This window comes from Poecilia mexicana, unplaced genomic scaffold (assembly GCF_051168715.1).
Source record: "Poecilia mexicana isolate PSO_F unplaced genomic scaffold, ASM5116871v1 scaffold_23, whole genome shotgun sequence".
Classification (NCBI taxonomy): domain Eukaryota; kingdom Metazoa; phylum Chordata; class Actinopteri; order Cyprinodontiformes; family Poeciliidae; genus Poecilia; species Poecilia mexicana.
In genome coordinates, this window is record NW_028263392.1 from 16918568 (window position 1) to 16935247 (window position 16680).

The 16680-nt window shown below is 39.8% G+C and overlaps 3 protein-coding genes and 1 long non-coding RNA gene across 4 annotated transcripts; 3 read left to right on the top strand and 1 right to left on the bottom strand.

The window, feature by feature from the left end:
• The first annotated feature begins 86 nt into the window (after positions 1-86).
• On the top strand, positions 87-7620 carry kcnj8 (potassium inwardly rectifying channel subfamily J member 8). Its single transcript, XM_015002317.2, has 6 exons — positions 87-735; positions 3534-3682; positions 3771-3931; positions 5023-5162; positions 6216-6432; positions 6561-7620. Exons 1-6 carry the CDS (start codon positions 389-391, stop codon positions 6801-6803), a joined length of 1257 nt encoding a protein of 418 aa, XP_014857803.2. The 5' UTR covers positions 87-388; the 3' UTR covers positions 6804-7620.
• On the bottom strand, positions 3429-6275 carry LOC148152548 (uncharacterized). Its single transcript, XR_015762151.1, has 2 exons — positions 6143-6275; positions 3429-3889 (listed from the first exon to the last, which is right to left on the bottom strand). It is a non-coding gene; the product is annotated as an uncharacterized LOC148152548 (long non-coding RNA).
• Positions 7621-7922: 302 nt separating the features above from the next.
• On the top strand, positions 7923-10094 carry LOC106927020 (zinc-binding protein A33-like). The gene has a single exon (XM_015002307.2). It carries the CDS (start codon positions 8188-8190, stop codon positions 9571-9573), a length of 1386 nt encoding a protein of 461 aa, XP_014857793.2. The 5' UTR covers positions 7923-8187; the 3' UTR covers positions 9574-10094.
• Positions 10095-10223: 129 nt separating this feature from the next.
• On the top strand, positions 10224-13932 carry echdc3 (enoyl CoA hydratase domain containing 3). The gene is made up of 6 exons (XM_015002329.2): positions 10224-10408; positions 11735-11856; positions 11929-12026; positions 12255-12455; positions 12883-13061; positions 13143-13932. The coding sequence occupies exons 1-6, from the start codon at positions 10272-10274 to the stop codon at positions 13294-13296; spliced, it is 891 nt and encodes a 296-aa protein (XP_014857815.2). The 5' UTR covers positions 10224-10271; the 3' UTR covers positions 13297-13932.
• Positions 13933-16680: the final 2748 nt, after the last annotated feature.

The window sequence follows — 16680 nt, forward strand, 5'->3', positions numbered from 1 at the left end:
CTTAATAAACTCTGATTTCCGATATGAGTTTTAGTTTATCGGTTCTTGAAAGTCCATAACTAATCAAAATTATGCTGTAAAATAGTTTTTATAATCCAATATTTCCTCTGTTACGCGTAGTTTGTATGATTTCCGACGGTGCTGGTGGAGTCCGTGAAGGCAGCAGCAGCAGCTTCCAGTCCTGATCGGGACTGGACTCTGGAAGTTGGACGACGTCAACAGGACAGAGGACACTGTCCCAGCCCTCAGAGGAGCGGAGCAGAGGCGGCGCGCTGCTCTCAAGTCGGGACGTTTTCATCTTTTGCGCATTTTCGGCATGTTTCCGCGCGTAAAGGCGCACTGAGTGAGGCGGATCTGGGCTTCAGGGCGGCTGAGGAAGAGGAGCGAGATGTTGGCCAGGAAAAGCATCATCCCGGAGGAGTTCGGGCTGCCGGGTCTCGCCTCCCGGCTGCCGCGGAAGCCGGTGTTCCGGGACCGCGTGAACAAGGCGCGCTTCATCGCCAAGAACGGCTCGTGCAACTTGGCGCACAAGAACATCCGCGAGCAGGGCCGCTTCCTGCAGGACGTCTTCACCACGCTGGTGGACCTTAAATGGCGCTTCACGCTCGTCATCTTCACCACGACCTTCGTGAGCAGCTGGCTGCTGTTCGCGATGAGCTGGTGGCTGGTGGCCTTTGCGCACGGAGACATGGACCCGGCGCGGAAAAACGAGACCCACTGCGTCACCGATGTCGAGTAAGAAACTTCTCAAAGAGCCAGAAAAGTGAAAAAGTTAAACTTGAACAGTGAAAGTAGGTTTAGTGTAAGTTATCTCTTCCTCCCTCCCTCTTCTTTCTCCGTTTAAAACGCAGCAGAGGAAGATGAGGAGAAAAAACTCAACCTGTTAGATTTTTAAATAGATTATTCCCAAAAGGTTTCAGAATGTTTTTACTTTTCAGCATCCATCTATTTAAGTTCTCTTGATGTTCTCTGCTTTGTGATCAGACTATTGAACTCTATGTTCGTTTCTTTTGGCTGCTAATGAAGCAAAAATCGTATTTGCCTAAATCTCAGGCACAAACTAACTTTCACTGGAAATATTCGGGAAAAGTTGTGGTTCAAATTGATTTTCTCAAACAATGCAGCTCAAAATAATAATGAGAAGAAAGTAGAAACGGTTATTGTTTTATATAGCAAACACCAAATAATTATGGCTAATAATGATGGTATTGTGAATTAACTTTGGTGGTTCATTTTAACCAGATCTTGCCAGGTTTCTACTTGTCTGTAAACTGGTGTCCCACAGGGTTCTGTTTTCAGGCCTTGCTAAATTTGCTCACTCTATGATGTAATTGTCCCAGATGAGGATAGGAAAGTTGATAGGTGCTATCAACTTTCCTATCAATAGGCATCACCAATCTGCCTATTGATGGTAAATAGTCTCTACTTATACAGTATTATTTTCTGACAGAGGGGGATCAAACTGGCAACCCACCAATTTGGTGACAAACTCCTCCAACAATCACCACCATTGTCCTACGATCTCCAACTCCATATTTTCTTCGTTAGTGAACAAGACTCCAAGATACTTAAAACTCTTCCTCTCTTCTACGACCTGAAGAAGGCACTCTGCCCTTTTCCAGCTAAAGACCCTGGTCTATTACTAGCAGGTGCTGAGCTTCATCCCGATCACTTCCCACTCCAGGAAAAGCTATAGATCATAATCTGATGATGCCAACAAAACCACATCACCTTCAGAAACCAGATTCTGGGGCAACCAAAAAGGATCCACTTAACACCTTGGCAGTGCCTAGAAATTCTGTCCATGAAGGTTATAACAGAATCGGTGACAAAAGGCAACCTTGACCGAGTCCAACTCTCACCAGGAACAATCAAGACCCTGCTCTGACACCAGTCATCCAAGAATGACCTGGTAACTCTCTCCAGGAGCATCCTACAGGATTTCCTGAGGAACACGGTCCAATGGTTTCTCCAAGTCCACAAAACACGTAAACTGGTTGGGGAAACTCCTACTCACCCTCAAAGACCCTGTGCGATGAAAACCACACCACTCTCCCTGAATCCTAGGTTCTACTATCGGGCGGACCTTCCTGTCCAGAACCCATGACTAGACTTGACCAGGGAGGCTAATGAGTGTGACTCTCCTGTAGTAGACACACACTCTGTAGCCCCCATTTTTAAATTGGGGAACCAACTAAGAGGTCTACTAATCCAGGGGAACTGGCTGACATTGCAGAGACATGTCAGCCAACACAACCCTACAACATCTAGAACCTTGGGGACCTTTGTACGAATCCACCCTACCACTGAGAACCTTTTCAATCACCTCAGAGGCTTCAGCACCAGAGGTTGGGACTGACCAGCATCCTCTACCACCAGGTAGTGATCGGTTGACAGTTTTGTTCCTTCTCCTTACCTGAGTGTCCAAGATCAAATGCGACCGAAGATCAAATGAAACATCAACAAAGTCGGTCGTTCAGTTGCGGCACATATGGACACTCTTATGCTTGAACTTGGTTTTCACTACGGGCAGTCCATGAAGAGTGCTGGAGTCCAATAACAAAACACTGGTTGGTTCAGATTCCCCCCAATCACCCCCCTCCAGGTCTCACTGTCAATGGCCACGTGAGACTTGGAATCCCCCAGCAGCTGAAGAGAGTCCCTAGCAGGAGTGCTTACCAGGAACCCCTGCACAGACTCCAAAAAGAATGAGCAATCTGAGTTACTGATTGGATAAACTCCAATATGTGGGTGTCAAGACAGGAACCGATGAGTATGCCCACTCCTGCTAGTGGTGAACTCCAGAGCAGGAGAGTGTCCATCCCCTCTCTTGGTTCCAGACCCGTCGAGGTGAGTCCAACAGTATCTAGCTGGACCCTCTCGACCTCACTCACTAGCTCAGGTTCCTTCCCTACCAGAGAGGTATAACACATCTTGGGAGCCAGCTCCTGCAGTTGTGGATCAATGCAAGGCAACTTCAACAATAAAGTGATCAAACCGCCAAGGTCTTTGGTCACTGCCTGTCCTACATGGCAGCCGACCAACACATGGTGACCCATAGCCAGTGGAGGGAACTCTGCATCCATTGTTGTTGCTCATCTTAAGGTATATTTAGAATTAAAATATATCGTATTCTGTCTATGCAGATGACATCCAACTTCACCACTGGTTTCAGAGAATACAGGATCTCTTAAATGACAACTGAAACATCTAAGATGGAAACTCCAGCCCAAAATATTCCAACATTACATGACAATTTTCTGCCTATGCAGTACTCTAACACAACTTCATGTTGTAGAAATGACCTGAGTGGAGTGTTGTAACAATTAATCTGTAACAATCAAAATGGAACCTACCTAACTTATAAAAAAGTGATGCAGAAAAACACAGAGCGCACATTTAACAGCACCAATGATAAAACACATATCTTTCTGTGTAAAACAGTATTATTAAAATAATAACCTGATAGGTTTGTGTTACTGTGATTTTTTGTTTAAAATGTCTGAGTTTTTCAGTGTTTTCTCTTTTCCCAGGTCGTTTATCTCAGCCTTCCTGTTCTCCATCGAGGTTCAGGTGACCATCGGCTTCGGAGGTCGGATGATAACAGAACACTGCCTGGCGGCCATTACTGTCCTCATCTTGCAGAACATAGTGGGACTCATCATCAACGCCGTCATGCTGGGTAGAAACATTCATTTGCTGATGCAGAGACGACCTACGAATCAGAGACTATAAGAGTTGGATATTATTGGGCGTTTCTCCGTTCTCAGGCTGCATCTTTATGAAGACGGCTCAGTCGAACCGCCGAGCGGAGACGTTGATCTTTAGCCGCCACGCCGTTATCGCCGTGAGGAACAACCGTCTGTGCTTCATGATTCGCATTGGAGATCTGAGGAAGAGCATGATTATTGGAGCAACCGTCAGATTACAGGTTGTTAATTTGGATTATCTCCTTTGACCTCTGAGGATTAAACTGGTTGACAGTATTTTGTAACTAGTAGCAATATTGTAGCTCTTTTTGGTGTCTGATTCTTAGAACAAGCTGACATTAAAACATTATATTTATATTAATTCAACACTAAAGTGAAGAATAATGGAATAAAAAAAAATATTAGGCAAATCTTAATAATTAAGTATTTTTATTATTTTTCTTTTTTGTTATTGGAACTATAAAATGGACAACAGAGGTACACAAAGAGCATTATATAGAAAATCCGGCCTTAAAACAGTCAGGTGTCTTTTACATCAAATAAAATTCACCTTTGATTATTAATTATGAGAAAATGGAAATTAAAAAACACATAACAAGGACAATTTGCTGTCTGTCCTTTAATATTAATAACTGAATAAATAAAGAGAAACAAAACATGTGCAATTATATATTTATATGAATAATATTAGAACATTGGATCTTAACATTTAGCTCACAGTTTAAGACTCATTAGTCAGAAAAACGCATGTAAAAACTTCGGTTTTTCTAGTTTTTAGCTTTAGCAAAAGATATTCTCCCAGCCCAAATATTTTTCTTTGCATAATAAAACTATCTTTTTGTAACAAAACAATTCACAGACCCAGTTTGTTTAATTAGAAACATATTCCTTGTGTTGAAACAACAAAAATGTAAACAGAAAAGGGCAGCATGCTAATGGCTAACTAGCCTAGCTTAGCTCAGCAGAACAGGTTGGTAGCTTAGCGGCGTGATGCTAATAATGTACTTTATTTATTTATTTATTTATTTATGTACTGTAGTGTAATTTGAATTAATAATTCATTTATTTATGGATTCATTTAGGTGGGTTTAGATTATTTTTATCCAGAGCACAAAGAGAAAATGAACTTTTAGCATTTGAGCAAAGGAATAGATAAAGTTTGCTTTCATTTTCACCAACATTTGACAGCTAAAGGTTCATATATCCAACATATTTTCCGAGGTCTGTTTTTTTTATCTGTTTTGTTTGTAATATATTTTACACAGAAGAAAGGGAAATGTTTCAGGATTGGTTGAAATGGTTTGGCCTGCAGGTGGTGAGGAAGACGACGACTCCAGAGGGCGAGATAATCCCCATCCACCAGATCGACGTTCAGACTGAGAGCGCCATCGCCAGCAACAGCCTGTTCCTCCTCGCCCCGCTCATCATCTGCCACGTCATCGACAAAAACAGGTTCACCGCAAAACTTTACGTCTCCATTTTCCAGTTCCTCTTTAAACTTGAGTTTAGCTGTGGAGACTTTTTCTTTCTTCTCAAAATATCAGAATATCGTAAAGAATTATCTGTACACAGGCAAAATTTAACAGCCTTGAATTGAATAAATTGATGTATCTAGAATTAAGTTATTAAAATGTCTTAAGTTAAGTAAAAACAGCAAGTTAGCCTTAAATACATTAATCACGAGTCTTAAATATTGTTGTTTTTTTGAGGAAACTAAGGCAATACAGGTCTTACATTTCATTAATAATAGTCTTTAAAAAATCTTAAATTTGATTTGGTGAAACCTGCAGAAATCCTGAATGTTGGGTTTTAATTTTCTGTAATTGAACAAAAATTAATGCTTGGAATATTTTACTGTCTAATAAATCAAATTAATATTTAGTTTCACTTTCTGAAATGAGAAACAAAAATATTTGAACTTTTTGACAATATTCAATTTTGTTCAGTTTGTGCCTTTGAAATCAATTAAATGCAGAGTCACATTTCCTTGAGTAACTTTGAGAAAAATTTACCGTTAGGAGTATTTTTACTATGCTTGTACTTTTATTTTTATTTTATTCTGAAGTATTTCTGCTCTTACTTGAGTAAAATTGATGTATTTTCTATCCTCTGAATGAAAAGCAAACATGTTTTAGCCAAACATTCACCAGACTCAGAGCTGCAGGTTCTGTTAAAGTTTCATTTTTTATTGAAAGAAACTGATTTGGAAAAATTTATTTTTGCCTGATTGTGTTTTTTGTTAATTACGTAAATTAATGTCATTTTCACACTTAAAATACCAAAATTTCCACTTGACTTTATATTTTGGTCCATCTAATGATGTAATTTTTAAATATTAGATGATTGATAAATTGATCAGTTACTCAGTACTTGAGTAGACTTTTAGTCAAATACTTTTTACTCGAGTAATTTTGAAGTCGTTTTACTCTTACCTCTGATTGATTACTAATTTAGGACTTTTTGCTCTTTTCTCTTGTGTTTTCTGTGAATGTTTCGTCCGCTCAGCCCGCTGTACGACCTCTCGGCCATGGAGCTGCAGTGCAGCGACTTGGAGGTGATCGTCATCCTGGAGGGAGTCGTGGAGACGACGGGCATCACCACCCAGGCCCGGACCTCCTATGTCTCTGAGGAGATCCAGTGGGGCCACCGCTTCGTTCCCATCGTTACGGAGGAGGAGGGCGTGTACTCCGTGGACTACTCCAAGTTCGGCAATACGGTTAAAGTGAGTGCTTCAGGTCAAACTTTAACGTCTGGCACAGATATGTAAGAACATATGTAAGAATGTTCTTAGTCACTATTCAATAATTACTACATTAAGTAGCATAATTAAAGCGGGCTGCTGTTTTGAAGGTGAGCACGCCCAGCTGCAGCGCTCGGGAGCTGGACGAGAAGCCGTACATCCTGATCCAGACGCTGCAGAAGAGCGAGCTGTCGCACCAGAACTCCCTCAGGAAGCGAAACTCCATGAGACGCAACAACTCCATGCGGAAAAGCGGCGGCAGCCTGCGCAGGAACAACTCCGGGCTGGTTCCGCCCAAAGTGCAGTTCTTCACCCCTACGGAGGGCGGCCAGAGCCTGAACGCCGTCACCTGACATGAGGCCTTCCTCCTGCAGGGTGCGCTGTTCCTCCGGGCCAGGAGCAGGACTGTTTCTCTGACGGGACTCCTCCTGCTCCTGCTCCCCTCCTCAACGAGACTCATGTCTCAGTGCGTCTGTTGTTGTTGTTATTATTATTGTTATTATCTTCATTAGGAGGTGATTGCACTGACACACACACACGCACGCACACACACACACACACACACACACACACACACACACCTTTATGGGATGTTTGGTAACACTTTGTTTGAAGGGGTGAGTATAAGACTGACATAACATCTGTAAGAACATGAAGGAGTCTTGATGAATGTTTATAACTGTTGTCATGAAGTGTCATTTGGTAAATAATGGCACTTTTAATGCAGGTTTTGGAGGAACTTTGCTTTAAACGTTTCATTATTTACCGACTGATGCTTTATGACAACAGTCATGGACGTTCATGAAGACTCCTTCATGTTTCTAAATGCTGCTATGTCAGTATTCTCCTTCTCATAAAGAGCTGCCGAATGTTTTCTCAGAACAAAACCACGTAAATAACATCAAGCAGCACTTTATGTTCAGAAAATATTAATTTGCACAACCATGCTCATCAAAATGCTAATCCAAGTAGAAATAACTGCTAGTTTAGGCTCAAACGGCGTCATTTCATATCTCATATCTCATTTTTCTGACTTATTCAAAGTGTTTCTGCTTTCTGGATGTGCAGACATGAAGGTACTTTCTCATTCTTTAACAGTAATTATAACAAGCCAATCACTAATGTTCTGTATTTTTGTGTTTGACAATAAATGCACCAACTTGTTATGAATATCGTTTCTATTGTCACATTTTGTCAAAATTTGAGCAGAAGTTTCTGAAAATGAAGACGATTTTCGTATCAAACTTAAACTGTTGATAGAATCTGAATTTATAACCTGAAGCACAAATCAAGTAAACAAAAATATCTTGATAAATAAAATGTTTTATTGGTTAAAACTGTCACCATGTCATGACAGCTTAACATGAGACAGATAATCTGTAAAAAGATCGATCTCCACCTCCTCACAGCTGCTACTGGTCTGAAGAAATGTAAAACAACCAATCAGAGTCAGGGGGCGGGGCTGGCATTTCCTGCAGGTCAGACCTGTCTTTCAGGTGAGTCAGGAAGTAAACCTGCTGATTTCCTCAACAGAGACGTTGGAATAAACCAACAGAAGACAAAAACCTCGACTTTGAGATCAAATTCAAGAGTTTCTCTTGAAGGATGATGAAATGCTTCGAGAAACACCAGGAATGCTGCAGGTGGTAAAACGGATCGGCTGCTGGCAGAAAAACAAGAACTAGAAGATTTATTCAAAAGCGAAACTGTTTGCGTATTTCAGAGGAACGTCTAGTCATGGCTTCAATCCAAAGGGAAGACCTTCTGTGCCCAGTTTGCCAGAACATTTTTGAGAATCCAGTAACTCTGACATGTGAGCACAGCTTCTGTGTCTCCTGTTTAAAGACAAACTGGGCAGAAAGAGAAACTACCGAGTGTCCGGTCTGCAAGAGAAGGTCATCAAAGACAATACCTGTACCTGACTTTTCTCTAAAGATGGCGTCTGACGAGGCGAGAGCGTCAGGATCTGAGCCGCTCTGCAGTCTGCATGCAGAAACACTCAGCTTGTTCTGTGTGGATGAGCAGCAGCTTCTGTGCCGCGTCTGCAGGAAGTCAGAGACGCACAGCGAGCACAAGCTCCAGCTCACCGAAGAGGCCGGACAGCAGGCCAAGAAAACGCTGCAGGATTCACTGAAGCCCTTAAGAAAGAGGATGAGGCTCATCCATAAAGTGAAGGGAAGCTGTGATCAAACTGCAGGTCACATCAAAACTCAGGCTGAAGCCACAGAGAGGAAGATCAAAGAGCAGTTTAAGAGGCTTCACCAGTTTCTGGAGGAGGAGGAGGAGGCCAGGCTGAATGCACTGCGGGAGGAAGAGGAGCAGAAGAGTCACATGATGGAGGAGAAGATCAGAGCGCTGAACAAAGAGATCTCAGATCTGTCAGGATTAATTAAAACCACAGAAAACGAACTGAGAGCAAAAGATGTTCAGTTTCTGCTGAATTACAAAGAAACGGTGGAGAGAATCCAGCAGCAGCCGGTTCCTGATGATCCGGACCTGATCTCTGGAGCGCTGATCGATGAGGCCAGATATCTGGGAAACCTGAGCTTCAACGTCTGGAGCAAGATGAAGGACATGATCTCCTTCAGTCCTGTCGTCCTGGATCCAAACACGGCCCATCCAGACCTCACTCTGTCTGACGATCTGACCAGTCTGAAGCAGGGCACGGGAAAACAGGAACTTCCTGACAATCCAGAGAGGATTGACCACTTTATTTCTGTCGTTGGCTCTGAGAGTTTCACCTCAGGATGTCACAGCTGGGAGGTGGAGGTAGGAGAAAACGATGCCTACGTTCTGGGTGTGCTAGTGGGGTCGGATGTGAGGAAAGGCGTCATCTGGCCCGGACTGTGGAGGCTCATGTTCTGCAAAGGAGAATACAAAACACTTTCCCCAACAGATCTGGGATCTGACGTCTCTGTGAAGGGAAACCCAAGAAGGATCCGGCTTTTCCTGGACTATGATGGAGGACGGCTGTTGTTTTCAGACGCAGAAACTGGAGCACACATACACACCTTCACACACACTTTCACCGACAGGTTGTTTCCATACATCAGCACCTGGAGCGAGGTCCCAATAAAGATCGCACCGCAGAAAATCACTGCTGCAGTGGAAGAGCATCTTTAGAAACTCTGCTTTCCTGCACTTTCTGCAACCGTTTCTTGTTCTTTAGGTGACACATCCTGAGCAAGGACAGGTGAATGTACGCAGTGGATGGATGACTGCCTGTGTTCAGAACTTTACAAATAATATCAGTTGTTACTTCATACAATCTTAGTTTAACTTATTGTAAATTATTAAGTTTACAATGAAGGAATGTCCAGGGATTATAATAGGTTTTACTCCTTTTATTTTTAATTATTTTATGAAGGTGTTTCTAATTGATCAGTGTAAAAAACTGTGATTCTGACTTTGGCCAGCTGTAAAAATTAAGACAGCAAAACAAACTAATTGTAACATAACTGTGTTATAATTTGTAATTATCTGTGAAATAAAAATTTAACGGTTTGAAGGAATGTGAGGGTTCTACTATTCTTTTAATCAGTTAGGACAAGGAAAAGTCTAAACAAAATGTCACTGTTGATGTTTGCAAGTAATTTTATGTTTTTATCGTTTTAAATATGAAATAAAATCAAGCACAACTGAAAGATCATCTGATTAATTTATGACTACAATAAATATTTTAGCAGAAAGATGAAATGTTCTCCTGTTTGTTCCGTGGAACCTGTTTTTGATTTTTAGGTCTGATTTCTGCACATGCGCAGACCGGGTCTGTTTGACCACGTGACGTCATAAGTCGGAAGTAGTGGAAAGAAGGTTGAATAATGGCTCGCAGTATGTTGTGTAGAGGTGTTTCTGCGTTTCAGCTCAGCAGGAGGATACCACTGCTGTCCGCTCCCCGGTGTTACTCCCAGTCGGAAGCGGAACCGCTGACTTTGAGGGAACAGAAGCACGGAATCAGGTGCTGCCATTAAAAACACGTCGCTTCACCAACCCGAACCCTCATGTAGAAACAGAGCATTTAAGGAGAAACTGAGGATTCAGTAAAGAGAGCTGCTTTCTGTGGTCCACAAACTGAACCAGAACATCTTAATCGGTCTCAGTGGAAATTCGGCTGAAATATTACCGCGGTCATTATCGCCTTGTGGTAAATTAAGACATTTCGCTTTATTATTGGTGTAAAGAGCTTACTTTCACTTCAATAGAAGTGGACATAAATGTCCAGGTCCGAAATTTATTATGCAATAGAACAACCTGAATATCCCCTGAAATGTAGTTTACATAAATTACATTTTTTTACAGAGTTTATACAAAACTACAAAAAGGGGAATACTAAATTCCCGTTTTAGTTTTGTCAGGGTTGCATCTATATAAATGTCTTGGACAATCTTAATATAGCAATCTAAAATTTTAATTTGTATTTAAAACTAAAAACATGTTGAAATATTTCAACACATAAGGATATTTTGTACTGAGTAGACATAAACAGTAAAAATAGAATGATATTACGCTAAAGTGGCTGCAGAGCAGTTTATCACCATGACAACCTCTGAAAGAAATTGGCCCTGAATCTGGTGTCTGTACCTCATTCCCGATTAAATACATTTAAATTAAATTCACTTTGTTTAGTTTCTACAAGGAAAATGGACCCAATTATACAGAAATACATTGGAGTGCATATTTATCTCAATAAAGTCCAATCCGGATTGGACTTGGTCCTGGACAAGACAAGTTTGACCCGATTTTACCCCGATTCCCAGCCTGGGAAAGTCTGCATCAGTTGTGTGAGAGGAGAACCGACCGACTTCAGTCAGTTGAGCAAACATGACTCTGAACCCAGTTGGGTAGAGTAACTGATCGTTGATCCAACAGCTGCTGCCGACAGTCGATAAAAAAGAAAGGCAGAGAGCTGACTGTTTATTATTTTTCAAGGTTTATTTGTAACTGTAAAATTTTCTGGATATTAACAAACTAAACATAACACAAACTGTCACCAATTTAATTGTAATTGGATAGTAATAAAAAACAGTGTTAACTGTAAGACTAAAATACAGTAATAAATTAAGAACCTTATGAAGAAACATTTCAAATAGTGAACATAAAGGTAACAATGTCCAGAAACAATTGGCAATAATTTATAAAATGAAATAAATTAGAGTTGACTAAATGTACTGTACGCATATGGTGGTATGTAAACAATAAAAAAGTGTCAGTTTAAGAGAATATTACTGTGACAAACGTTCTTTAAAATATTTTCTAATGTGTTAAAAATCTACATTTCTACCAGGAGGATCATTTTAAACAACCCTAGGAAGAGGAACGCTCTGTCCTTGTCCATGCTGGAAACTCTCCGAGAGAACATCCTGACTGACGTTGATGGCGAAGATCTCAGAGTCATCATCATATCAGGTCTGTTTTTAATTGCTAGTTCATGTTAGAGACAGGAAGCAGTTTGTCTTACGTTTGCGCTGTTTGTTTCAGCCAAAGGTCCGGTGTTCTCGTCGGGACACGACCTGAAGGAGCTGACGTCCACTCAGGGCCGAGAATACCACACCAAGGTGTTTCAAACCTGCTCAGAGGTCAGTTTGTGTCTGGAATGGGACTGAAACTCCAGCTGAAGAGTCAAAACATGTTCCAGTTGGGAAATAAATCCTTACATCAGAGAAGCAAGCACTGAACTTGTCAATATTTATCTAATTTTAAACATTTCTGACATAAAATACCTGTTGGATTGGAGTTTAGTGCAGGTATGAAAACAAGGCCTCACGTGTTCATAACCTCAGCTGTTAGTAACGTTTGTGTTTCAGGTGATGACTCTGATACAAGACCTCCCTATTCCAGTGATCGCCATGGTGAACGGCGTTGCCACGGCAGCCGGTTGCCAGCTGGTCGCCAGCTGTGACATCGCAATTGCAACTGAGAAATCCAGCTTTGCCACTCCGGGTGTCAATGTGGGTCTGTTCTGCTCGACGCCGGCGGTGGCCATCGGCAGAGCGGTGCCAAGAAAGGTACAGACGGATACTTTTCAAAACTTTTATTACGGTACGAACTGAAGGGATTCTGCTGACATAAAGTGGTTTTGTTTCACTTTTGAGATATTCAGCAGGGGTAGGATTTAACCCAGAAGTTCTTACTGAACCTGGCAACATTTTTCCTTGTGTAATTGATGACATATTTTTTCACCTGATACATGCGCCACCTGGTGGCTGTTTATTCACAATGAATGTTGCACATTTATATCAAGAATCAAAGTAGTATTGGGGAAATAATTTAAAATGTGGTATTTTAAATTATTTGTGCTGCTTAAAATATTTACTTGGAGGTATGGTGAGATCATTGAGAACCTTCTTTTCTGCTGTTTAGTTGATCCACAGGAAATCACCCACATCATTAAAGTCCTCGATTGAACTCTTATCACTTTGTTTTTGTGAACAGGTTGCCATGGAGATGCTGCTGACAGGGTCTCCTGTCTCAGCCCGTGATGCCCTGTTGCATGGCCTGATTAGCAAGGTGGTGCCAGAGGAGCGGTTGGAGGAGGAGACATTAGCCATCGCCCAGCGAGTGTGTCAGTCCAGTCGACCTGTTGTAGCTCTTGGCAAGGCCACATTCCACAGGTACGCTGTTATTAATGGTTTGCAGTGAATACCTGACACATTAGATTGCATTAACTTCTTGTGTTTCTGGTTCTTTTGCAGACAAATGGCTCAAGGCCGAGACACAGCATATGCCACTGCCTCCAAAGTGATGGTGGACAACCTGGCTCTTATAGATGGACAGGAGGGAATCCAGGCCTTCTTAGAGAAACGCAAACCTGTGTGGAGTCATAAATCTGAAAAAGTTCATGACTGACCCACTCTGGGAGAGGTTATGTCTTAGTAAACATCTTTATTAGTATAGAGTGATCTTTGGTCACTAATTGAAATTACATATTTCAATTAGAAATATGTAATATTTCTAATTACATATTGGAGCAATTAGGTTGATTTTTTTCAATTCACCCAAACATTACATCTGTTTTGCCCAGACTGAACTTCAGAACCATTTTGTGCCTTAAGAGCTGCAGAAACAATCCACTGTGGATGCTTTTGTAGAAGTTTTACATTCATGTTGCTCTTTAAAAGAAAAATTATAGTTTACCTTGATTTGACGGTTTTCTGTACTATCAAAGTTTGATTCATGATGAAAATGAATAAAAACGGTTCTGTAATGTTCAACAGCAGAACAATCAGTAAAGGTTTTGTAGCAGTAGTTTTCTGATTGCAAAAATCACAAAAGCCTGAGGGCTGCTGAATGGTGTGACACTAATCAGTGGCATAATCAGAACAATACTTTATATGACATAAATGACATAATATGCTTATGCTTTAATATATCTAATTTATAATTGTAATATTTGTTTCCGGTGTGCCTGTGCATCTTTATGCAGCTGTTCCTGTAAGCATTGTAAATTATACTGTAATTCAGAATTAAATTTTTTAGCGAAGACATTTTCCTACTGTCATTATTAAGATGTTTTGTTTTCATGAAGAAAATACCAGAAATATATGGATTGTGATCTGTGCATTTTTGATCATTTCAATTTCTTGCAAGAAATTAATAAAAAAAAATAAAAAATGGAGGGGTGAAGTAAACATTTTATAATATTAAGTCACTGTTACTAAGTGAAAGTCCAATAATCTGAAAAATAATTATCTTTCTGTAAATAAGTAAATCATAATACATTTAATTAAATAAAACTGAACTAAATAAGTATATAGAAACAAAATGTGTTATTTATATATGCTTATAAATTAAAAGTATGGATAAAAAAACGTCTTTGGCAAGAAAGAAAAAAAAATACATGTAGAGGAAGTTTATGTCACTTCCGGTCGCCATCTTGATTCTTACTATACCTGTACCAAACAAAAAGGATCAACCAAAGAAAAACCTTTTTATTTGCAGAATGAAAAATATAACAAGTTCGCAGTCTTCGTAAAAGCTGGTAAGTTTTACGTTAACTTTTTAACATGTAAAGGTTTACAGTTTATAGATTAAAATGTCGAAGTTAATCTAGCGGATGACCGACCGTTAGCATTCCTGCTAGCGTATCTTGCATCTAAAATATGCTTTGGTTGTCAGTTGTTTAACTTTTGACTGTTTAGCGGGTTTGGTTTAGAGCGCTTTTATCTTGCTGTTATTGGTTGTTATGAAGCTAGCAGTGATGAAGTGGTGTTTTGTTTTTGTCGAGGCTAAGTTAGCATCTGGTTCGGCCAAATGGCTTTTCCGCTCCAGTTAGCATCTGTAGACAACCTTGAAATCGGGACGAAGCTGAAGTTGGTTTCCAATTCTAGCTTCCAATAGCTAAAGGGCGATTCCACTTAATTTTTCACTACTTTCCGCATCTTTAATCAACTCTAGTTTAAAAACTACTACCTAGACTCTTCTAATCTGGACTAGATTATTCTGCTCTAATAGCAGAATATTTAAAACCATGTTTGGGATTTGTGAAACCTTTTCCTGATTTGTGAAAACTCAATGAAGTTCAATTTTCACCATTTTTTGACATCTGGATCGCCATAGATATACTCTAATTAAAAAACTACAACTCCTAGACTCTTCAAGCATAGAACAGATTATTCTCCTCTTCAAGCTGGATATTTAAAGCCATGTTTGGGATTTGTGAAACATTTTTCTGATTTGTGAAAACTCAGTAAAATTCGAATTTTACCATTTTTTTTCATTTGGATAACCATAGATCTGCTCTAATTAAAAAACTACAACACCTAGACACTTCAAATCTGGACTAGATTATTCTGCTCTAATAGCAGAATATTTAGAACCATGTTTGGGATTTGTGAAACCTTTTTCTGGTTTGTGAAACTTCAAAAAAGGGCAATTTTGCCCTATTTTTCGGTCTCGATCACACAGGAGCTGCTCTAATTCCAAAACTACAAGACCTAGACTCTTCAAACTTGAACTAAATTATTCTGCTCTAATAGTAGAATATTTAGAATCATGTTTGTGATTTGTGAAACTTTTATCCGATTTGTGAAACTTCAACAAAGGTTGATTTTACCACTTTTTTGCATCTGGATCACACTAGAACTGGTCTAATTCCAAATACACAACACCTAGACACTTCAAACCTGGATCAGATTATTTTCAATTAATAGCAGAATATGTAAAACCATGTTTGGGATTTGTGAAGCTTTTTTCTGATTTGTGAAACTTCAGTAAAGGCTGATTTCGGACATGTTTTGGATATTGGTCACTCCAGCTCCAAAACTGCAACACCTAGACTCTTCAAACCTGAACTTTATTGTTGTGCTATAATAGCAGAATATTTTAATCCATGTTTGGAATTTGTGAAACCTTTATGTGATTTGTGAAACTTCACTTTACTATTCATATATGTTCCATGCAGTTTTTTTCAAATTCAATTCTAAATCAAAACCACTTTATTAATCCCAATGGGAAATAAAATGTTGGTGTAACTCATAAATTTTTCAAAGAGTTATTGTAGATGATAATGGCTGTTGGAAGGACCGTTCTTTTGCAGAGGTCTGTTAAGTGAAGTTTTACAAATCAGAAAAAGGTTTCACAAATCACAAACATGATTCTAAATATTCTACTATTAGAGCAGAATAATTTAGTCCAAGTTTGAAGAGTCTAGGTGTTGTAGATTTGGAATTACAGCAGTTCTCGTGTGACTGAGATTAAAAAAAAGTGGTGATATGGCACTTTTTGAAAGTTTCACAAATCAGAACAAAGCTTCACAAATCCCAAACATGGTTTTACATATTCTGCTATTAATTGAAAATAAGCTGATCCAGGTTTGAAGTGTCTAGGTGTTGTAGATTTGGAATTAGACCAGTTCTAGTGTGATCCAGATGCAAAAAAGTGGTAAAATCAACCTTTGTTGAAGTTTCACAAATCACAAACATGATTCTATTAGAGCAGAATAATTTAGTTCAAGTTTGAAGAGTCTAGGTCTTGTAGTCTTGGATTTAGAGCAGGTACTGTGTGATCGAGACTGAAAAATAGGGCAAAATTGTCCTTTTTTGAAGTTTCGCAAATCAGAAAAAAGTTTCACAAATCCTAAACATGGTTCTAAATATTCTGCTATTAGAGCAGAATAATCTAGTCCAGATTTGAAGTGTCTAGCTGTAGTAGTTTTTTAATTAGAGCAGATCTATGGTGATCCAAATGAAAAAAATGGTGAAATTCGAATTTTACTGAGTTTTCACAAATCAG

What these genes read in the sequence shown, in the direction of transcription:
- kcnj8 (XM_015002317.2), top strand. Translation starts at nt 389, where the DNA reads ATGTTGGCCAGGAAAAGCATCATCCCGGAGGAGTTCGGGCTGCCGGGT. An exon ending in CACTGCGTCACCGATGTCGA is followed by an intron (nt 736 to 3,533) that starts GTAAGAAACTTC and finishes CTCTTTTCCCAG; the next exon opens with GTCGTTTATCTCAGCCTTCC. An exon ending in GAGCAACCGTCAGATTACAG is followed by an intron (nt 3,932 to 5,022) that starts GTTGTTAATTTG and finishes TTTGGCCTGCAG; the next exon opens with GTGGTGAGGAAGACGACGAC.
- LOC106927020 (XM_015002307.2), top strand. Translation starts at nt 8,188, where the DNA reads ATGGCTTCAATCCAAAGGGAAGACCTTCTGTGCCCAGTTTGCCAGAAC.
- echdc3 (XM_015002329.2), top strand. Translation starts at nt 10,272, where the DNA reads ATGGCTCGCAGTATGTTGTGTAGAGGTGTTTCTGCGTTTCAGCTCAGC. An exon ending in GAACAGAAGCACGGAATCAG is followed by an intron (nt 10,409 to 11,734) that starts GTGCTGCCATTA and finishes CATTTCTACCAG; the next exon opens with GAGGATCATTTTAAACAACC. An exon ending in GGCAAGGCCACATTCCACAG is followed by an intron (nt 13,062 to 13,142) that starts GTACGCTGTTAT and finishes GTTCTTTTGCAG; the next exon opens with ACAAATGGCTCAAGGCCGAG.